The sequence below is a fragment of the Pseudorca crassidens genome, chromosome 17 (genome assembly GCF_039906515.1).
Source record: "Pseudorca crassidens isolate mPseCra1 chromosome 17, mPseCra1.hap1, whole genome shotgun sequence".
Classification (NCBI taxonomy): domain Eukaryota; kingdom Metazoa; phylum Chordata; class Mammalia; order Artiodactyla; family Delphinidae; genus Pseudorca; species Pseudorca crassidens.
Window position 1 is genome coordinate 43,953,948 of NC_090312.1, and position 24,491 is coordinate 43,978,438.

General features: G+C 34.6%; 1 protein-coding gene across 10 annotated transcripts in view; it reads left to right on the plus strand.

Annotated features, from left to right (window-relative positions):
- Positions 1 to 24,491, plus strand: part of TRIQK (triple QxxK/R motif containing) — a 93,519-nt gene that overhangs the window by 50,920 nt on the left and 18,108 nt on the right. For 8 of the 10 annotated variants that reach the window (XM_067711789.1, XM_067711788.1, XM_067711787.1 and 5 more), the window contains one exon: positions 2,012 to 2,093. In XM_067711789.1, the coding sequence (XP_067567890.1) occupies positions 2,033 to 2,093 (61 nt within the window). In that variant the 5' untranslated portion in view covers positions 2,012 to 2,032. Of the gene's footprint in view, positions 1 to 1,690; positions 1,746 to 2,011; positions 2,094 to 24,491 lie in introns of all 10 variants that reach the window. The other 2 variants (XM_067711792.1, XM_067711791.1) reach the window with 2 other exon arrangements.

Below are 24,491 nucleotides of genomic sequence, written 5' to 3' on the forward strand. Positions count from 1 at the left end.
TTTGTTGAGTGGAGCTGGGTCTTAGCATTGAGATGGAGATCTCGGGGAGAGCTTTTGCCATTTGATTTTATGTGGAACTGGGAGGTCTCTGGTGGACCAATGTCCTGATCTCAGCACTCCCACCTCAGAGACACAGGCCTGACACCTAGCCGGAGCACCAAGACCTTGTCAGCCACAGAGCTCTGAAGAAAAGGGAGTAAAAAAGAAAGAAAACTGAATAAAATAAAATAAATTTTAAAAATTATTAAAAGTAAAATAAAAATTAAAAGTAATAAAAAGAAAGAAAGAAAGAAGAGAGCAACCAAACCCAAAAACAAATCCACCAATGATAATAAGCACTAAACATTATACAAAAACCAAAGAAAACAATCAAAAAGATCCAGACAGGCAGAACCCTAGGATAATGTTAAAAGCCAAGCTATACAGACAAAATCACACAAAGAAGCATACACATACACACTGACCAAAAGAGAAAAAGGGGAAAAAATATATATATATATAAAGAAATAGGAAGCGAGCAACCAAATCAATAAACAAATCTACCAATGACAATAAACTCTAAATACTAAACTAAGATAAACATAAAATGCTAAACTAAGATAAACATAAAATCAGAAACAAATTAGATGCAGAAATCAAATCCCAAGTCTACAGTTGCTCCCGAAGTTTACCACCTCAATTTTGGGATGATTCGTTCTCTATTCAGGTATTCCAGAGATGCAGGGTACATCAAGTTGATTGTGGAGTTTTAATCAGCTGCTCCTGAGGCTGCTGGGAGAAATTTCCCTTTCTCTTCTTTGTTCACACAGCTCCTGGCTTCAGCTTTGGATTTGGCCCTGCCTCTCTGTGTAGGTCGCCTGAGGGCATCTGTTGTTCCCTTAGACAGGACGGGGTTAAAGTAGCAGCTTATTTGGGGGCTCTGGCTCATTCAGGCCAGGGAGAGGGAGGGGTATGTAATGTGGGGCAGAGGCCAATGTGACATTGCAACAGCCTGAGGTTCACTGTGTGTTCTCCCAGGGAAGTTGTCCCTGGATCATGGGACCCTGGCAGTGGTGGGCTGCACAGGCTACCAGAAGAGGAGGGGTGGATCGTGACCTCTGCTTGCACACAGACTTCTTGGTGGCTGTAGCAGCAGCCTTAGCATCTCATGCCCGACTCTGGTGACTGTGCTGATAGCCACGGCTTGTGCCCATCTCTGGATCTCATTTAGGCTGTGCTCTGATTCCCCTCTCCTTGCTCACGCCAAAACATTGGTCTCTTGCCTCTTAGGCAGTTCCAGACTTTTTCCTGGACTCCCTCCTGGCTAGCTGTGGTGCATTAGCCCCTTTCAGGCTGTATTCATGCAGCCAACCCCAGTCCTCTCCCTGGGATCTGACCTCTGAAGCCCAAGCGTCAGCTCCCAGCCGCCACCTGCCCCTGTGGGTGAGCAGACAAGTCTCTGGGGCTGGTGAGTGCTGATCGGCAATGATCCTCTGTGTGGTAATCTCTCTGCTTTGTCCTCTGCACCCATGTTGCTGTGCTGTCCTCCATGGCTCCGAAGCTTCCCCCCTCTGCCACCTGCAGTCTCCACCCACGAAGGGCCTTCCTAGTGTGTGGAAACCTTTCCTCCTTCACAGCTCCCTCCCACTGGTGCAGGTCCCATCCCTATCCTTTTGTCTCTGTTTTTACTTTTTTCTTTTGCCTTATCTAGGTACGTGGGGAGTTTCTTGCCTTTTGGGAAGTCTGAGGTCTTCTGCCGGCATTCAGTAGGTGTCCTGTAGGAGTTGTTCCACATGTAGATGTATTTCTGATGTATTTGTCGGGAGGAAGGTGATCTCCACGTCTTACTCCTCTGCCATCTTGAAGATCTCTCGAATTTTATATTCTTTACCAATATCTAATGGGAATAAGTCAAATGCATTTTTACCTGTTGCTTTAAAAATGGATTTTGTGAAATAAATTATTTCTGAAGTTTGTAGATAGTTCTTTTGATTTTTTAGGACTTCATCATAATTATTTTCTTTCTTTGCAGCAGGCACTTTGGAGATCAAAGATGGGAAGAAAAGATGCCTCCACTATAAAACTTCCTGTTGATCAGTACAGAAAGCAAATTGGTAAGCAATGAATTCCCTTTGATACATTCTTGTGAATTCAGATGAAGAAAAAAAGCAATTATGTGTGATATTAAGAAAATAACTTTTCCCTAATACATATGATGCACAGAATATGAATAACAAAGGACTGCACAGAATTTTTAAGGAAGAAAAATCAGTGCAGCCCTGTTTACCTCTGAAGAAATACCTTTTTTGTACTTATGATTTTTCAAAGCTCTTTTAGATTTTATTAATTTGGTAAAGCAAAAATACTTTTATTGTTATTCTTAAGGCAAGGTGCTTGTGTATAATCAGTATTTTTAATATTAACATCTGTTTAATTATTTATTTTTATCCTTATAAAACCTTTCAATTCTTTTGACTCTTAGTGGCAATAATGTGATAACCTCAAAATTCTCTATTAAAATTTTAACTTAGTAAAATGGTGAACTAGAGGAAAGTCCAGTCAACAGCAAAGGAAGATAACAGGAAGCTTCCCTGTTTTAGACTATGCTCTAGGTACAGGATTTCCTACCCAATCTTTTCAAGGATGCATGGAGTATTTACAAAAAATTACCTCCATACTACGTCACAAACCAAGTCCCCTCAATTTTAAAGAATCAATATCCTGCAACCACAACTTTGAACAAAGTGTAGTAAATTAGAAATCAATTGGAAGCCAAAAAGTTAACTTCCCCTTCCCCACCTGCTACCCTCTCTTCTTACATGTTCCTTCCTTTTGCCACCTGTTCCCATTCTTTTGGAAATTAAAATAATAATAATAATAATAAAACCTCTTCTAAATAACTGACAGATAAACAAAGAAGTTACAATACAAGTCAGAAAATAAGTAGAAGTAATTGATAATAATAGAGTATATACCTGTTTTATAAATATGATACATAAGGTACACTCCATAAGGGAAAAGATGTTTCTGCAAAACAAAGGAGATGAAAGCAAAGTGAAAAATATTTAAAATATGTAACCAATTAAAAATTTACATGTAGAAAAATAAAGCCCTACTATAAATAAAATAATCTGGAAATCCAATAGTAAAATGGGCAAAAAATATGAGCAGGCAATTCATAAAAGAGGAAATCAAAATACACAAACAAAACCAAACAACTATTACAACAAAAAATGCAATCAAAAGAATCTTATGAAAGATTTAACTCACCTAACTGATGGATAATGCAAATTAAAAAACAGTATTTCTGACTATATTATTTCTTAGGAGAAGGTTTATTATATTTGATTTCTTTTGTATATATCTTCCTTCACTTATAGGATGCAGCATGAGTAAATAGTGTGGGTTGTTATATTACTTATGTGTTTAAACAGAAGGACTGACTTACCAGATTGAAGTTTGATCAGATGGGATGTGCTAAACCACATAAATAAAGAATAACCATATTGGGGATCAATCCACATCCAACTCTTAAATAAACAATTCTTAGAATTTTGACAAGTGTATATATCCATGTAACCACATATGCCAATCAAAATATAGAACATTTCCATCTTCTCAGATAGTTCTAGTCAGTCCTTACCCACACCCCCCATATGCAACCACTGTTCTGATTTCTATCATCACTGATGACAGAAAAATAAAATAAAGCATCAGCTAAGATTTTTATTGAAATTGAATTATATCTAATGATCAATTTTTGAGAATAGACACCCTAAAAATCTAAAGTATTCTGTTCTATAAACATTGCATATCTTTCCTTTGATTTAGTTCCATTCATATATGTAAGAGCCAAGAAAGAATAAGACAGAGAAAGTAATATAATTGTAAAGTCTCAGCCTTCTTCTTATACTAAATTGTTCTGAGGATTCTGTGTTATGCATTATGTTCCCGTATAGAGTTCTCTTTCCTGTTTCACTTCCTCTTGAAAATATAAGCAGGCACAAGATCTACCCTTCTCACAGGATGCTTGTGAGATCCATAAAAAGTGTTAGAGCAGTTTATAAAGTAGAGTGTTGCATGGACATGAGTTATCCTGGGTAAACTTTGCAAATACAGTAATCATGATCAAACAAAATATACTAAAATTAAAATAGCAAGGGTATACTTTTGTTTACTCTTTTTAAGGATAATGCACTGCAGTGTTTAGATTTTCATGTATATACTATAGAATAATATAGTAATATTATGTAAGTAATAATAATAATATGTAAGATTTTGTAAAGACAGAGAAAAAAACGAAATAGAAAATATATTAATTAGTTAATTAATTAGGATATTAACTAATGCGAGAATTTTCTCAAGGATTTTTTTTTCTCACTTAATGCGTCAGAGTTAGAAAGTACCAGAAGCCTCAACTCATACTAATGATGATAGATGGTCTATCACCGACACTGTCTTCCTTACATGGAGTTCTATGTAGACATTTTCCCAGATATGATCCAAAATGTGAGGAGGGAATAAAGCAACTAGAATTATTTTAAGAAGATATTTCAGTATTGATGGTAAAAAAACAAAGTACAAATAGCAAATAAACTGAGTATCACAGTGTTTTTCTTTTAGTATTCAAGCTGTTAGTAAGCTAATTTAGATTGCTAATAAAGTTTCACAATGAATAGAGGCGTTGTATGTGTTCAGTGTTCACTTGTTACTAAATCTCATTTATTTATGTAATTTTTGTATGGTCAGTCAGTGACTGTACATGGCAAAACTAGTGCCATTTTTGAATGATGATTTCAGTATCATTGTTTAATATTTGTCTTCCACTAAAAGTTTTGCCTTTTAAATTATGTAGTAAATGACAGTGATTAATGGCTTTCACAAAAAGCCTTTCTTACAATAGTCTTTGCTCAGGTAAGAATCAAATGAGCTGACACTGTGACTGGAAACGCCTCGTAGATAGAGAATTTTCACATTAAATGGACACTACGTTAATTACTGTATCATGATCTTGAAATGTGTAGAGAACTGAGATGGAATACCCTTCTCACTTTTAAGGCAGTATACTAAGAAAAACTGAATATTCTGAAATATTGCTGACTGCAAAGGGAAATAAATTGGTTTGGGCCTTAAATTTCTTCAGAAATAATGTTTTAAAAATAGATAGTGTGAGACTGGCTAATATTACATGTATTATTCTAGAGATAAATTATTTCAAAATTGAAAAAGAATAGAATTTTTAAAACTTCTAACATAATTAAGATATTTTATAAATAGATATTAAATATATGAGGCCAAATAATACATGTGCTAGGTAAATCATATAAAAATTATAACTAATTTACTTATAAATTCCTATTTTCTTATATAACAGAGGTATTATAGGCATCTTGTGCCACGCACATCTTATTTCATCCTCATAGTAGTCCTATAGGAGCTTCATTTTTTACAGATCAGGAAAATACAGCACAGATGGGTTAAAGAAATTTCTCAAGGTGCTACATTTGGTAAGAGGTAGAGCCAGGACTCCATTCCAAGAAACCGACCACAGAATCCCTTCACTATACTGCTTCCTTGGGGCCAAAGACAATATTAGGTACTGGCAGATGCAAAAATAATTAAGTCATAAGATCTGAGTTCATGGAATTGGCAGTATAATAGCACTATGGCTATTATGACTGACTGAGGAAACTCTGCTCATAATTTAGAGATACAATGTCCAAAATAAATTCTGGTATTTCTTAATTCTCTCTATATTTTTAAAAATCCTAATGTTATTACTGTAGTTTATTCACTAAAAATTTGTATATAATGGTATACGTATTTACTGTTTCCTCTATTCCTAATTCTGTTTTATGTCCCAGACCTTCTATCTAAAATCATTTTCTTTTGTGCCTGGTAGACATCATTTTTTAGAATTTCCTAGAATATATGCCTGCTTGTGGCAATTTCTCAGTTTCTTTTTTTAAAAAGTGATATTGATATACCATTATTTCTGAAATATGTTATCTCTGGCTATAGAATTTGAATTTGGAAGGTTTTGTTTTTATTTCATTGTGTGTTCTTTCAATATATGAAAATATCACTCCTTTGCATTTTGTCTATTATTTTTACTCCTAGGAACTCAATCTAAATGTTACTTCTTTAAAAATAATCAATCTTTTTTTTTTAACCTCCTTTTAAGATTTTATGTGTCTTTGGATTTCTGCAGTTTCACTAAGATAAGTCTAAGTATAGGTTTGACTTCATTTATCCTATTTGGGGTTTACTGGGCTTCCTGTTGTTGTAGATTCATTTTTTAAAATATGTTCTTGAAAATTCTTATCCATTGTTTCCTGAAAATATTACCCCAGTTTCATTCTTTTTCTCTCATTTCTGGCAAATACCAGATATTCTATTGCTGTACAATAGAAAGGTGCATTTTCAGCTTTACTAAATGCTGGTAAATTACTGTCTAAAGTGGATGCACTCACTATTTTACAGTCAGAGAAATGATGTAAAATGTCAATTTCTCCATATTCTTTGTTACTTCTTAGACTTAAAATTTTTGCCAATCTCATACACATGAAATTGTATTCATTCTTATTTTAGTTTTCATTTTATTACTTACTAAGATTAATCATCTAATATATTTGTTGATCTTTTGATTTCTCTCTTTGACAATTCTATTGCTGCCATTTTTCTTTTTCTTTTTTTGTGTGTGAGTAGACTAAACTACTATTCTTTTCTTTCATTCTTTTTTTTTTTTTCATCTGTTAATAGATCTATATTTTCTTGAACCAATTTGTTTAACATCCTGGGATGAAGCTGAATGAAATCTACTGAGTTGTTTTTCTCTCATTGCATTGTTTCATTTCTTTATTTATACTGATAATAATTCTCTGTTACTTTATTCCATTATCCAATTTGCTTCTTGCTTTGGAAATACCTTACTTGTTTAGTTACTATAGCTTTTATACTTTTATACTTTATTTTTATAGTCTTTAAAATGGTAGGACAAATCCTCACCCTTATTTGTTGTTTTTAAAACTTGTCTCAACTACTCTTGGTCCTCTATCTGCTCATGTGAATTTTAAAATTAACTTTAAATAGTCATGAAAAAGGCCACTGGTAGTCAAATTTGAATTCCATGGGATTTGTAGATTACTTCGTGGAGAATTTATGTCTTTATATGTGAAAATTCATATCAATTTTATCTTTTGAAATTATCATATGGCTGGTAAATTCAATAAATTTTTATTATTTTCTTTATAAAGTTATTGAGTATTTTTGAGCTAAACAGAAGTGATACATAATTTATTTGCTATTATTGCATATTTTTTTTGCTAATATAGAATTATATTTTGTAATTGGTTCTTGCTGCTATATAAACATGGTAATGAATTTTAATTATTAATCTTGTACTAAGCAACCTGACTGCATTTTATTAGAGTAATAATAATTTGTAATTTCTCTTGACTTTCTAATAGGCATAATTAAATTTTTTTAACCTTTTTATTTTATCTTTCATATCTTGTTATGTTGTGTTTTTCAAGTATTGGATATAAATTACTGACTTTTAAGAAAACACTTCAATCATTTTGCCATTATGTATAATACAGCTCTAGGATTTTGGTACATACTTGTTGGACTAAGGAAATTCCCCTTTGTTCTTAGTTTGCTAAGAGTTTGTTTTTCTTTTTTAAAATAATAAAGTATGTTGAATTTTATTGAAGTTTTTCTGTATCTGTTGGAAGGATATTTTTGTTATTTTGGCAAATTGTATTTATAGATTTTCAAATGTTAAACTATCCTTGCATTACTGATATATACTGATATATATCCTACTTTGTCTTGATATTTTTTAATACACAGCTGAATTTAGTTTACTAATAATTTAAGATTTTTTTAACATCCTTCTTCATGCATGAAATTGGCACCAACTTTCCATTCTCTTACCACCTTTGTTCAGTTTTAGTTTCAGAGTCATATAAGATTTCTATAATGAATTGGAGAAATATCTTTTTTATATGCTCCAGGATAGGTTATATAAATTTGAAAATATGACTTTCTGGAATGTTTATAAAACTCCCTAGCAAAACCCCTGTCTGAAGCTTTTTAGGTGAGTAGACTTTTAACTACCTTTTTTTTCCATCAGTTAATAGATCTATATTTTCAGCCAATTTGGGTAACATATTCAGTGATAAAGTTGAATGGAAAATATAGAATATATTCATAAACAGTTATGCATAAAATTCTTTTAATATTTTAAAATTATAACTGTAATTTCTATTTTTAATTGATGTTATTTAATTTTACTCTATCTCTTTTTTCATCACTCGAGATTTGTTTAAATTTTTTAGACATCTTAAAGAATTAGCTTTTGTTACTAGATTTTATTATTTCCTTTTCCATAATTCTAGTGTTGTCTCTGATTTCCTTCATTGTAATTCTTTAACTTGTCTCTTTCTTTTATAATTATTTGAGTTGAATTCTTTGCTATTTGCTTTACAAACATTTTTTTTTACTAATGTATTCATTTAATGGATCAGTTTTCTTCACTACATTATTGGCTCTATTATATTATTTTAGAGCTTTCTTGAGTTATATACAGTTATCCCTCAGTATCTGCCAGGGATTGGTTCCAGGACCCTCTGAAGGTACCAAAATCCATGGATGTTCAAGTCCCATAGTTGACCTTTGTATTAATGGCTCTGCATCTATGGATTCAGCCAACCTTGAATTGTGTGGTACTGTCTGTATTTACGGGAAAAAAAATCTTTCTAAAAGTGGACCTGCATGGTTCAAACCCATGTTGTTCAAGGGTCAACTATGTGTATATATATACACATATATATATATTTCAAATTGATTTTTAACCTATTGTTTTCTGTTCAGAAAATGTTTTTAGAATAATGTTACTTTTTGATATTAAGCTCTTCTCTATTGCTTACTATATATATGGTCAATTTTGTTAACATTCTCTCTGTGCTTACAAGGGATAGGTATCCTCTAATATTGGGATGCAGTACTGCTTATATTAACTGTGGTGTTCAAATCTATTTTGTACTTAATATGAATGTATGAGCTGTCATTCTGTGAGAAAGAATAATTGAAATATTCTCACTAATTCCATGAAGCTGTCAATTTTTGTAATTCTGTCATTTTTTACTGTGTATATTTTGAGGTTATGTTTTTGTTGCATAGCATTTCTAAATTGGTATATATTTCTGATAATTATTCCCCCTTTTCTATTAAATCCTGGCCTTTATAAAGTGCTATTATTTTTCTTCAGAAAATCTTTTTTTGTCTTAAATTAATGTTGGTAATGACCTTTCTTTTGTTTAGTATTCTGATTGACATTTTTGTTCCTACCCTTTTACTTTCATCTAGACTTTAATGTTATATTTTATGATTTTGATACAGCCTAAGAATCTTTGTTTTGGGGCAAGCAAATTTAATCGTATATTATTTACTGTGAAAAAAATCTAAATATATTTCCACAATTTTATTTTGTATTTTTTATCTGTGGCAGTTTTTCCTTGCTAATCTCTACCCTAACCTTCTTTCCAAAAAAAAATTGGATTGTCTTTTTTTCTTTTTTCCTTCAAATTTTAGTTTTACTTTTCATTTCTTTCTCTATTTTCTTTTTTGTTTTTTTGTTTGTTTTATTTTTTCTTCCATCAAATGTTATCTGGTATATTTGACCTAGTGAAAACTGAAGTGTATCAATACTTTTATTTATCCTAAACAATATAAAGATTTTTAACTCTTTATATCTGATTACTTTTTCCTGTTGTTCTTGTTGTTGTGTGTATTACTTTCTCTCTTGTTTTCAACAGGATAATAATTATTATTTTTAACTTTTTAATCACCAATAATTACTTAGATCTAACTTTATGTTTGCTCTCTTTACTAACCACTACCTCTTATATTTTACATCTTCCTCCTGGTGAAGTTTCCTTGTTCCTTTTGCCTGAATGCAAATATCTATTAGGGAAAAATTCCTCTGTCTCTGCTTAAAAGACAATATTGTTGTTACATTGTACTCACACTTGAATTATTGTTTCAGGTGTTTCTGATGAGAACTCATCCATTAGTCTAATTGTCATTTCTTTTTGGTGTATTTTTTTTCCTGTCATTAAGAATTTTTTAACATATTTTTCAACTTTAATTTAATGCAAATATTTATTTTTATTGGTAAAAAGAAAAAAAGGGGGTGGGCTTCAGAATTGCTGTGATTCTTCATCCTGTGGATTCTCGTCTTTCTTTAGTTTCAGAAGGACTTCAATCTCTGATTTTTTTTGATAATGACTATCCTCTCTAATCTCTCCTTCTGGAATTCCTATTATATATAAGTTCAGTCTTCACATTATAGCATCCATATCTCTTAAAATCACTTTTATATTTCATATCTCTGTCCTACTCTGGGTTACTTCTCAGATCTACCTTCCCTTTGACTAGCATTCACAAATTCTTTTTCCCTCTCTCATTTATTTATTACTATGTTTATCTTGCACCCATAGATGTATCATTTCAGTGACCTTTTTTTTTGTCCTGGGTAAAAAGTCTATTTAATCATTTAAAAACTCATTCTGTTTTTATTCTGTTCCTTAATTTTTTCCTCTTTAATTATTTTAAGTAGCAATTTTATATATTCTTTCAGATTTTTTAAATTATTCCTTCTTCTTATGGTACCAACTTCCCCATTTGTTGTATTGGCTTATTTATTCTAGGTCATGCTGTTTTCTTCTTTTTCTTTCTTTTTTTTTGATCTCTCTGTGCTTTATGGTTCTGAGTTTGTGTGTATGTATTCAGCTTCAACAGAGGTTTGTTTTTGTTTCTGTTTTCTCCCTCTGTGAGAGTCCCAGCAGTCTGAATTATGAAATATTCTTATGGAACAGTGTTCTATTTATTTATTGACAATGGGGATTTTATAGATTTTGGACTATTATTTTGGACTTATTTCTTGGCCTAGGATTCCCACAATTTGGACCTCATACCTTGTTCTGGGTCTAACGGTATTAAGATTTGTATTTCCCACAGGAGACACATCTCTCTTCCACACCCAGAGCTTAGAGGAAGCAGAAAGATCCCTTGCTATTTCTCCTAACAAGCACAGAATTATTTTTTGTATGTTTTGGTCAGTGCTTTGAGAACCTCAACTTTATCCATATATCTCACAGTGGCACTATACAGACCTGGGCCTTTAAAATCTAATAGCCAAGCCTCTTGACATCTAATACAGGCACTAATATGACCACCCCGACTTCTGCAACCAGGGCCACTAGGACATTAGCTGGAACTAGCTGTCTTGTTTTGAGTTTTTTCCTTGTTTCTGGCATTTGAACATTTTCTCTATTTCCTTTATTTTATTATAAATATATGTATGTATGTGTGTATGTAAATATGTGTACATCTAATATTAAGAGCTTTATAGAATGTTTGTCTGTTTGTTTGTTTTTTCCTACTGTTTCTATGTACTTATATCAGAGAAGGGTCCATCTCAGCCCACTCTACCATGTTTTCAGAACTGGAAGTCCTTTTAACATTTAACTTTGCTGATTGCACATACCACTTCCTTTCTACCTTGTTTAAGTATTTATATTTTTATTTGTACCTACTAGGACTTAAACATTTTTGCAGGCAGAAGCTCTATCTAATTTTTGCATCCTTAATGATCATCCCTCATGATAGAAGGTACTTAATAATTATTTGTTAAAATAATCAATAAAACAATCTCCCTAATTCTTAGGTAATTAAAATTCTATATGCCCTTTGTTTAACCTACTGTTTATATTATTTATTGTTTTGTAATCTCTCTTGAAATAATAAGCAGTATCTTTAACTAACTTGAAAACTTATTGATATATGCTGTTATGTAATTTTTCTGGAGTTTGTTTCTTATCTTCTGTGTGATACTTTTTGTTGTTTTCCTTTAATTTTATCTCTGTATCCCCAAGGCCACTTTACACATAGCAGCTACTTAAAAAAATGTTTGTTGATTTTTTTGGGGGTGGGGGAAGTGGTGGTTAAATACAAACTAAAGATTGAGATACTTTATAATACCTTTTACTTAACTACATTTCCCTCTGTTGGGGAGGAAGAAACTTTCCTGTATCTTTCTAGGTTCTTCTGGCTGGTCTAAGAATTAAATTGATATGAGACAAATTAATAGGAGAAAAATCAAACAAAAGTTTAAATAACATGTATACATAAGAGAGACCCAGGAAAAACTGATTAACTCACCAAAATGGCTGAAACCCTCACCTTAAATACCATCTTCAGCTAAAAATAAAGGAGGACTTGGGGGTAGTAGTTTGGAATTTTAAAGGAAAAGAAGGTAATTCACATTGCAGATGGAAGCAAACTTTTGGTAAGCAAATGTTTGCTGGGCCCTGCAGAGATAATTAAACACAGAGTTCACTGTGATCTGTAGGCACTGATGAGTTTCACCCACCACACCCAGCCCCTATTCTTGCAGATATCTCTGGTGATAGCTCTATTTTTAGAACAAGCTACCTAAATTTTTTAAACAGGAGAAGGTCAAAGTTTCTTCCTGAGTCTTTTTGGGCCTTGATTGTTTTAAGCTCAAAATAATCTGCATGCCAAAGAGACATTTTGGGGTGGCAAATTTTGCTCCCCTACATGTATAAGTTGCTCTCCATATATTAAATTGTTGCTTGGTTAACATTTTTAATGTATTTTTCTGGGAAGTTATATCTCATAAGCAACTTGTTGCATTATCTTTGTAGAAACCCAAAGTAAAGTACTTGTTTCTTAGTACTTAATGACTTAACGTGCTGTTAAATGGTGATGTGTCCTTTACAATGTATGATTAATGTTAAGTTGTTCTGTGCAAGCACTGAAAAATTATCATTGTTTGAGTTGCCTCTATGACATGATTTTAAAAGTTTGTGTGAGATTTTTGTTTCTGAGGATTAATTTACCAGCTTCCTCTCTATAGCCCAGATATCCCTCAATAATTTTAAGAAAAATACTATTTTCAAATTTACTTTTATAGATACCTCCTTTTTCTAGGTAAATATATGGCATCATTTTGTATGACTAAGTAAGTATAAAAGTGTACAATGCTGATGAGAGTCCATTAGATCTGTATTTTTTATTGTGTTCCTGGTTTTGTAATAATTTTCTTTTTATCAACTTGATGGATTAAAATTTTAATTATATTTTGCCTGTGACCACGCAATTTGTGATTTTATTCATCTTGCAGCTATCAAAATGCAGACTTTTTGTTTACTGGCATAGCTACTGGAGCTTGCTATAGAGTTCCATAAGAAAGACTATTGAACCTTGCTTTTGCAAAGCGTTTTCTATAGTTATTTGTAGTTTGTAATATAGTAACTAAAAATTGTGTTCATATAGTAGTTGGAAAATTACTTTATATGCCAAATAGTATTGTTCTTTTACGTGTAATTATGGTAATATGAGAAAAGTAAGATTTCAAATAGCATTTTGCTTTTTAAGGAATGGAGGAGGGATTTGAAGCAGTTGAGAAATTATTCTAAAGACGTTGTAGGAAATATAAAAGTCTTTATTGTTGATTAGCAAATTTTATTATTTGTCAGTATTTTTGACATGTTGTAAATAACTCATCTTCCAATAATTCAGTTGAGTAATTAAATTTAGATTGCAAATTTTTCTTTTCAAATATTTTGACTCTTATCTCTTCACTTTTCTATTGTATCTTAATTGGTGTGGTCTATATAAATGGACAATAAATTATATATCTTTGTTATAGAGATCAGACAGTGAATAGAACTTGGTATTCATCCTAGACAGAATTATGATTGAATGTGTTCGCAAGATTAAAGCACTGAATTTACTTTTTTCTAATTAAAGGCAATTAAATATTTCCAGACACAAATAAAAGACAATGAATTGAGGAATAAGTGTAGGAGCAAGTCCATTTGCAGGTGAAAAGATGTGCCTTTGAAGCAGAACCAGCTGTATTTTCATTGAAAGAATAACAGTTGAGGAAGCTTTTCTGCATGTGCTTGCTTGATAGCATAATGTACTCATAAGCAGCTTATGCAGTATTCAGAAAATAACAGTGCATTAATTTTTAAAGCAGCAAAAGCAGAGGAAGAGCAGTACTGCCACATGATGATAATGAGTGTGGCTACTGTAAAGTCTACTGTTCTAAGAAAGAAAAAAAAAGTGAGCTTCTGAAAAATGAACATTTATAAAACAATAACCAGATATTCACATGATAATGAGCTTAGGCCACAATATCAACAAAAGGCAAAGATGCAGTCTTGTTTCTGGGCAAAGCTAAGGAATTAAAAAGCCAAAAGCCAAAAGCAGTTAAGTAATCTATTATTTTATTAAACTAAGGAAACTGTCTGTAAAACTGTGGCACAGTTAACACAGACTATTACTTTAAATATAAAATAATTCTTGGCATAAATGTAGGTTTTTATGTCGAATTAAATAGGGCATATAAATTACTCTATTCTTTCCTAAATTAATGTAATATGAGGAATGGAAAATGATAATATTGAGGTAACAAAATATGATCTTTATTAAACATATGTTCTTATATCTACCCATGATTCTTTATAGAAACAGTGCCAATGCTAAAGTTAAATATATTTTAATTATACTGAATAAGAAAGGAATTTTTAACATATATAACATGTACTGATTAGAAATTATAAATGAAAATGGCCTTTTAAAGTATTCTGTTTAAAAAAGCAGACACTACACAGATTGTTTGCAAAGTATATATAAATAAAAATTATGAGAATGTAGGTATTATCTTTGCTATCAAAAAATTCAGGCATAATTCAAAAATTCTTTTGCATCAATGTTTTCTTTTTAGTTATTACTTTGCTCTTAGTTGATATTTATAATCCCTGTTTAAGACTTGAAACAGGAAATTCTGGTGATTATGTACAATGAGTTGTCAAGTATATGTTTTCAATTTATATTTAACAGGAGAAATCAGAGACAGACTAGTTTGTTTTGTTAAAGTTGCTTGAATTGGGAACTAAACACATATTATTAGGTGAATCTTAGTTCTCTGTCATTAGAAGTAACTTGAGAGATAATCTTCTGGGGCATAAGGATGATTAAAATGATCCCAAAGAAAAGTATACATTCCACTTTGCTCTTAGTTTTATAAAGTGTGAGCCAGGGCTGGAAATAGCTGTGAATCCAGAGTGAAACAAGAAATAAACTCTTATTCTTCTCTTATCTCCTTGAATCAAGAAGTAATCAATTAACCTCTCTCTCTCATTTTCATGTTATTTCAAGTTGGCTTTCTGTCCTTTATCATGAAAACAATTCTGAAGAGTATCTAAGAAGATCCTCAACAACTACACAGATATTTTCCAACCAAGCCAGGGACTGTTACTCTCCAAGTCTAGGATCTTAATTAATATTTAGTCTTTTTATTCTTTCTTCTTTTTTCTATTGTGATCCAGCCTAAAAGATGAGAAAGAAATATTTAAATTTTTATAATGTTCTTTAAAGGAGAAATTGGTTGTGTAGAGAGGATGGGCAGTACACTCTAGGACAAAACGAAGAACTATAGGTTCAGGTTATCATGGTCAGTATTCTAGCTGGTCATAGTAGTTATAATTTATGACCTTCATTCTCCAATATTCATTCCAGATCTTATCTCTAGCAAGAATCTTAGTTTGATGAACCCTTTGCCATTAGTGGGTAACACAAATCTTCGTTCCTGAAGTTTCTAAGTGATTCTTCTTGTTATAAAGTCACACAGTTGACCAATTTTTTAAATAGATATATGTGTTTATTTATTTATTTTTAACATTTTTATTCGAGTCTAATTACTTTGCAATGGAGTGTTAGTTTCTACTTTACAACAAAGTGAATCATTTGTACATATACATATATCCCCATATCTCTTCCCTCTTGCATCTCCCTCCCTCCCAAACTCCCTGTTCCACCCTTCTAGCTGGTCACAAAGCAACGAGCTGATCTCCCTGTGCTATGTGGCTGCTTCCCACTACCTATCTATCTTACATCTGGTAGTGTATATATGTCCATATATACACTACCACTCTCTCACTTTGTCCCAGCTTACCCTTCCCCATCCCCGTGCCCTCAAGTCTAGTAGGTCTGCATCTATATACCCGTCTTGCCCCTAGGTTCTTCATGACCTTTTTTTTTTTTTTTAGATTCCATATATGTGTGTTAGCATACAGCTTTCCTCTTTCTGACTTACTTCACTCTGTATGACAGGCTCAAGGTCCATCCACCTCACTACAAATAACTCAATTTCATTTATTTTTATGGCTAGTAATATACCATTGTATATATGTGCCACATCTTTTTTATCCATTCATCTGTTGATGGACACTTAGGTTGCTTCCATGTCCTGGTTATTGTAAATAGAGCTGCAATGAACACTGTGATACATGACTCTTTTTGAATTATGGTTTTCTCAAGGTATATGCCCAGTAGTGGGATTGCTGGGTCCTATGGTAGTTCTATTTTTAGTATTTTATGGAACCTCCATACTGTTCTCAATAGTAACTGTATCAATTTACATTCCCACCAACAGTGTATGAGGGTTCCCTTTTCTCCCCAACCTCTCCAACATTTATTGTTTGTAGATTTTTTGATGATGGCCATTCTGACTGGTGTGAGATGATATCACATTGTAGTTTTGATTTGCATTTCTCTAATGATTAATGATGTTGAACATTCTTTCATGTGTTTGTTGGCAATCTGTATATCTTCTTTGGAGAAATGTCTATTTAGGTCTTCTGCCCATTTTTGGATTGGGTTGTTTGTTTTTTTGATATTGAGCTGCATGAGTTGCTTGTATACTTTGGAGATAAATCCTTTGTCAGTTGCTTCATTTGCAAATATTTTCTCACATTCTGAGGGTTGTCTTTTCGGCTTATGGTTTCCATTTCTGTGCAAAAGCTTTTAAGTTTCATTCGGTCCCATTTGTTTGTTTTTATTTTCATTTCTCTAGGAGGTGGAACTCTCTCATAGAGTGTTCTGCCTAGGTTTTCCTCTAAGAGTTTGATAGTGTCTGGCCTTACATTTAGGTCTTTAATCCATTTTGAGATTATTTTTGTGTGGTGTTAGATAGTGTTCTAATTTCATTCATTTACATGTAGCTGTCCGGTTTTCCCAGAACCACTTATTGAAGAGACTGCTTTTCTCCATTGCATATTCTTGCCTCCTTTATCAAAGATAAGGTGAACATATGCATATGCGTTTATCTCTGGGCTTTCTATCCTGCTCCATTGATCTATATTTCTGTTTTGGTGCCAGTACCACACTGTCTTGATTACTGTAGCTTTGTAATATAGTCTGAAGTCTGGGAGCCTAATTCCTCCAGCTCTGTTTTTCTTTCTCAAGATTGCTTTGGCTATTCAGGGTCTTTTGTGTTTCCATACAAATTGTGAATTTTTTTTTTCTAGTTCTGTGAAAAATGCCAGTGGTAGTTTGATAGGGATTGCATTGAATCTATAGACTGCTTTGGGTAGTATAGTAATTTTCACAGTGTTGATTCTTCCAGTCTAAGGACATGGTATATCTCTCCATCTATATGTATCAACTTTAATTTCTTTCATCAGTGTCTTATAGTTTTCTGCATACAGGTCTTTTGTCTCCTTAGGTTGGTTAATTCCTAGGTATTTTATTCTTTGTGTTGCAATGGTAAATGAGAGTGTTTTCTTAATTTCACTTTCAGATTTTTCATCATTAGTGTAGAGGAATGCAAGAGATTTCTCTGAATTAATTTTGTATCCTGCTACTTTACCAAATTCATTGATGAGCTCTAGTAGTTTTCTGGTAGCATCTTTAGGATTCTCTATTTAGGGTATCATGTCATCTGCAAACTGTGACAGCTTTACTTCTTTTCCGATTTGGATTCCTTTTATTTCTTTTTCTTCTCTGATTGCTGTGGCTAAGACTTCCAAAACTATGTTAAATAATAGTGGTGAGAGTGGGCAACCTTGTCTTGTTCCTGATCTTAGTGGAAATAGTTTGTTTTTCACCGTTGAGGACAATGTTGGCTGTGGGTTTGTCATATATGGCCTTTATTATGTTGAGGTAAGTTCCCTCTATGCCTACTTTCTGGAGGGTTTTTATCATAAATGGGAGTTGAATTTTGTTGAAAACTTACTCTGCATCTATTGAGATGATCATATGTTTTTTCTCCTTCAATTTGTTAATATGGTATATCACATTCATTGATTTGCATATATTGAAGAATTGTTGCATCCCGGGATAAACCCCTCTTGATTATGGTGTATGATCCTTTTAATGTGCTGTTGGAATCTGTTTGGTAGTATTCTGTTGAGGATTTTTGCATTTATGTTCATCAGTGATATTGGCCTATAGTTTTCTTTCTTTGTGACATCTTTTTCTGGTTTTGGTATCAGAGTGACAGTGGCCATGTAGTATGATTTTGGGAGTGTTCCTCCCTCTGCTATATTTTGGAAGAGTTTGAGAAGGATAGGTGTTAGCTCTTCTCTAAATGTTTGATAGAATTCACCTGTGAAGCCATCTGGTCCTGGGCTTTTGTTTGTTGGAAGATTTTTAGTCACATTTTCAATTTCAGTGCTTGTGATTGGTCTGTTGATATTTTCTATTTCTTCCTAGTTCCGTCTCAGAAGCTTGTGCTTTTCTAAGAATTTGTCCATTTCTTCCAGGTTGCCCATTTTATTGGCCTATACTTGCTTGTAGTAATCTCTCATGATCCTTTGTATTTCTGCAGTGACAGTTGTTACTTCCCCTTTTTCATTTCTAATAATATTGATTTGAGTCTTTTTCCTCTTTTGGATTGATCCCTTGATCGTTATGTAGTGTCCTTCTTTATCTCTTGTAATAGTCTTTATTTTTATTTTATTTTATTTATTATTTTTTTTTTTTTGCGGTACGCGGGCCTCTCACTGCTATGACCGCTCCCATTGCAGAGAACAGGCTCTGGACGTGCAGGCTCAGCATCCATGGCTCACGGGCCCAGCGACTCCGCAGCATGTGGGATCTTCCCGGACCGGGGCACGAACCCGTGTCCCCTGCATCAGCAGGTGGACGCTGAACCACTGCACCACCAGGGAAGCCCAATTTTAAAGTCTATTTTGTCTCATATGGGAATTGCTACTCCAGCTTTCTTTTAATTTCCATTTGCACTATCTTTTTGCATCCCCTCACTTTCAGTCCGTATGTGTCCCTAGGTCTGAAGTGGGTCTCTTGTAGACAACATATATATGGGTCTTGTTTTTGTATCCATTCAGCCAGTCTATGTCTTTTGGTTGGAGCATTTAATCCATTTACATTTAAGGTAATTATTGATCTGTATGTTGTTTCGGGTTTGTTATTGTAGGTCTTTTCCTTCTCTTGTGTTTCCTGCCTATTGAAGTTCATTTAGCATTTGTTGTAATGCTGGTTTGGTTGTGCTGAATTCTCTTAGCTTTTGCTTGTCTGTATAGTTTTTAATTTCTCCATCAAATCTGAATGAGATCCTTGCTGGATAGAGTAATCTTGGTTGTAGGTTTTTCCCTCTCATCACTTTAAATATGTCCTGCCACCCACTTCTGGCTTGCAGAGTTTCTGCTGAAAGATCAGCTGTTAAACTTATGGGGATTCTTTTGTATGTTATTTGTTGCTTTTCCCTTGCTGCTTTTAATATTTTTTCTTTGTATTTAATTTTTGATAGTTTGATTAATATGTGTCTTGTCATGTTTCTCCTTGGATTTAACCTGTATTGGACTCTCTGTGCTTCCTGGACTTGATTACCTATTTCCTGACCCACATTAGGAAAGTTTTCAACTATAATCTCTTCAAATATTTCTCAGTCCCTTTCTTTTTCTCTTCTCCTTCTGGGACCCCTAATTCGAATGTTGGTGCATTTAATATTGTCCCAGAGTTCTCTGAGACTATCCTCAATTCTTTTCCTTCTTTTTTCTTTATTCTGCTCTGCGTAGTTATTTCCACTATTTTATCTTTCAGGTCACTTATCCATTCTTCTGCCTCAGTTATTCTGCTATTTATCCCTTCCAGAGAATTTTTAATTTCATTTATTGTGTTGTTAATGAATGTTTGTTTGCTGTTTAGTTCTTCTAAGTCCTTGTTAAACGTTTTGTATATTTTCTCCATTCTACTTACAAGATTTTGGATCATCTTTGCTATCATTATTCTGAATTCTTTTTCAGGTAGACTGCCTATTTCCTCTTCATTTGTTAGGCCTGATGGGTTTTTACCTTGCTCCTTCATCTGCTGTGTGTTTCTTTGTCTTCTCATTTTGCTTAACCTACTGTGTTTGGGGTCTCCTTTTCACAGGCTGCAGGTTTCGTAGTTCCCGTTGTTTTTGGTGTCTGCCCCCAGTGGCTAAGGTTGGTTCAGTGGGTTGTGTAGGCTTCCTGGTGGAGGGGACTAGTGCCTGTGTTCTGGTGGATGAGGCTGGATCTTGTCTTTCTGGTGGGCAGGTCCATGTCTGGTGGTGTGTTTTGGCCTGTCTGTGACCTTATTATGATTTTAGGCAGCCTTTCTGCTAGTAGGTTGGTTTGTGTTCCTGTCTTACTAGTTGTTTGGCATAGGGTGTCCAGCACTGTAGGTTGCTGTTCGTAGAGTGGAGCTGGGTCTTGGCGTTGAGATGGAGATCTCTGGGAGATTTTCGCCATTTGATATTACGTGGAGCTGGGAGGTCTCTGGTGGACCAATGTCCTGAACTTGGCTCTCCCACCTCAGAGGCACAGCCCTGACACCTGGCTGGATCACCAAGAGCCTGTCCTCCACATGGCTCAGAATAAAAGGGAGAAAAAAAGAAAGAAAGAAAGAAAAAGATAAAATAAAATAAATAAAATAATATAAGATAGAATAAATAAAAATGTTATTAAAATAAAAACAAAAATTAATTATTAAATTTTTTTAAGTAATTAGAAAGAAAGAACAACCAAACCAAAAAACAAATCCACCAATGATAACAAGCACTGAAAACTACACCAAAAACAGAAACAAACAAACAAAAATAAACAGACAGACAGAATCCAGGACAAATGGGAAAAGCAAAGCTATACAGAGAAAATCAAACACAGAAGCATACGCCTACATACTCACAAAAAGAGAAAACGGGAAAAAAAAAAAAAAATATATATATATATATATATATCGTTGCTCCCAAAGTCCACCTCCTCAATTTGGGATGATTCGTTGTGTATTCAGGTATTCCTCAGATGCAGGGCACATCAAGTTGGGTGTGGTGATTTAATCCACTGCTTGGATTTAATGAGGCTGCTGGGAGAGCTTTCCCTTTCTCTTCTTTATTTGCACAGCTCCTTGGATTCAGCTTGGATTTGGCCCTGCCTCTGTGTGTAGGTCACCTGAGGGCGTCTGTTCTTCACTCAGACAGGACGGGGTTAAAGGAGCAGCTGCTTCGGCGGCTCAGGCTCACTGAGGCCGGTGGGGGGGGGGGGGGGAGGCAGTGGTATGGAGTTCGGGGTGAGTCTGCGGTGGCAGAGGCCAGCATGGCGTTGCACCACCCTGAGGCATGCTGTGTGTTCTCCTGGGTAAGTTGTTCTTGGATCACGGGACCCTGGCAGTGGCGGGCTGCACAGGCTCCCGGTAGGGGCGGTGTGGATAGTGACCTGTGCTCGCACACAGGCTTCTTGGTGGCGGCAGCAGCAGCTTTAGCGTCTCATGCCCATCTCTGGGGTCCGCGTTGATAGCCGTGGCCCACACCCGTCTCTGGAGTTCTTTTAAGCAGTGCTCTTAATCCCCTCTACTTGTGCACCAGGAAACAAAGAGGCAAGAAAAAGTCTCTTGCCTCTTCAGCCATTCCAGACGTTTTCCTGGACTCCCTCCCAGCTAGCCGTAGCACACTAGCCCCCTTTAAGCTGTGTTCATGCAGCCAACCCCAGTCCTCTCCCTGGGATCCAACCGAAGCCGGAGCCTCAGCTCCCTGCCCCCACCTGTCCCGGCAAGTGAGCAGACAAGCCTCTCGGGCTGGTGAGTGCTGGTCTGCACCGATCCTCTGTGCGGGAATCTCTCTGCTTTGCCCTCCGCAACCCTGTTGCTGTGCTCTCCTCCTCGGCTCCAAAGCTTCCCCCCTCCGCCACCTGCAGTCTCCGCCCGCGAAGGGGCTTCCTAGTGTGTGGAAACCTTTCCTCCTTCACAGCTCCCTCCCACTGGTGCAGGTCCCTTCCCTATTCTTTTGTCTCTGTTTTTTCTTTTTTCTTTTGCCCTACTCAGGTACATGGGGAGTTTCTTGCCTTTTGGGAAGTCTGAGGTCTTCTGCCAGCATTCAGTAGGTGTCCTGTAGGAGTTGTTCCACATGTAGATGTATTTCTGATGTAGTTGTGGGGAGGAAGGTGATCTCCATGTCTTATTCTTCCGCCATCTTCCAAATGGGGCTTCTTCTAGATGTATATTTACATACCACACAGTTGACCCTTGGTATCCATGGGAGATTGGTTCCAGGACCCCCATGGATACCAAAATCCTGATTCTCAAGTCCCTTATATAAGTAAAATGGTGAAATACAGTTGACACTTGAACAACATGAGTTTGAACTGCTCGGGCCCACTTATACACACACTTTTTTTTCCCAATAAATATATACGAGAGTCCTACAAGATCCTGGGTTAGCTGAATCCATGGATGTGGAACTGGAGATACAGCAGGCTGACTATAAAGTTGTACTAGAGTTTTGACTGTGCAGAGGGTCAGTGCCCCAACCCCTGCATTTTTCAAGGGTCAACTGTATTTGTGTATAACCTACACACATCTTCCTGTATACTTTAAATCATTTCTAGATTACAGTTGACTGTATATAAATTTCATTAAATTCTACCATTGGTCATGGTAGTACATGGGATTAACCAAGGAGTTCCTTCACATCTTTCCATATTCCTTTTGGCCCTCACTGTGTATTAACAAACCATTTTCTCCTTGATAGCCAACATCAATTATCCCAGCCAACACTGTGAGTCCCCATTTTACTGTTTACTCGTAGGCATGAATAATCCAAACTGACTGGGTAGCAGACTCAGCTTCCAATTCAGGAAAACTAATATTGTGTATTTTTTTTAGGTTACCTCTCTTTCTAGGTAAAGTACACAACAAAATGTGCTACTTAAACTTTGGGCACTGGGAGGATTTCCCTTATAAATTGTGTTTTAGGACCACCTCCAAAGATAGCAGTGTACTTCCAGCTTGTGCAGCATATTATAATGAACCATCCACATACATTATTTTTTAACTACTAAAACAGTACACAATATTTTATGATTTGTTGAATTAGATAACCCCCAATTCATGACTGCTAGCTCAGGCCAGATGGTCCCTGAGTCTCATGACCAGGTAGTCAGTCTTCATCAGAGCTTGGTAGCAATCCAGGAGTTGTTTCTTAGCAGCTGTTACCTGTTGAAGGAAGTATGGTGTTGTTCCAAAACCCTAGAGACTGCCACTTATTTTTAATTGGGACCTGCTAAAGACTTGTTTCTATGTCTCAGTTAGCTTAAAGCACTGCAGGCTCCATTGACTATGCCATGTCATAAGTTCTAAGAAGTAGAAGAGCTTGTACACCAATCTACTGGAGAACCTTTTATTGTACCATGTCTTAGCAGCTTTTCAGGTTCTTTACATATATAAAATATGCATGTAGATTAAAAAAATTAACAACATGAGCAACCATGTATCCATCATCTAGATTAAATATTAGACATATACCAGTAGCTTAGATTGCCTCTTTATGCACCTTCCCAATTGCTACACCCTCTATGCCTCTATACGTGTGAGAGATAACCACTATCTTGATTTTGTATTAATTCTGTTTTATGAATTTTCTACCTAGATATGTGTTAAGCAATATATTTTTTAGTTTATGAATTTTATATGAATGAAATCATGCTGTATATGTTGTTATGTATCTTGCTCTTATTGAACATATTTTTAAGTTTTATTCTTATTGATGAATGTTGATATAGTTCATTCATTTTCTATGCATTATAGCATTCCATTATATGACTATATCAATATTTTTCTATCCTACTCATTTTGACAATTGCATGATTCTCAGTTTTTTTCCTATGAATGCTATTATGACGATTCTATAAATATTTTCAGACATGTCTGTTCCATGTGCAAGAGTTTTTCTCTACAATATATACCCAGTAGAAAAATGTTGGATTATAGGTATGGATATGTGACATTATCAAGTAATGCCAGTTTCTTAAGAAGTTGTACCTATGTTCCCTTCTTAATGGTAGATAGAGCACAAAGCGCAGCAAGTTGACCTTTTCTTCTTGGAGATAATCTTGACATGCTCTAAATCAGTGGACTTCCATGAATCAGATTTAGTTGATAAGTCTCCGTATTTTTGACAGAATGTTCTTTCTTCTCCCAGATATAGACATAGATAGATATAGATAGCTATAGATATAGATATAGATATAGATATGAATGAGGCATCTCAGGCAGTTTTCATATCTTCTCCAGGGCTTATGTCTTATTGTCCTTGTGATATATTGCAGGTTGGTGAGGCAGTTGGTCTATTGGAATCAGATTATAGCATTAGATAG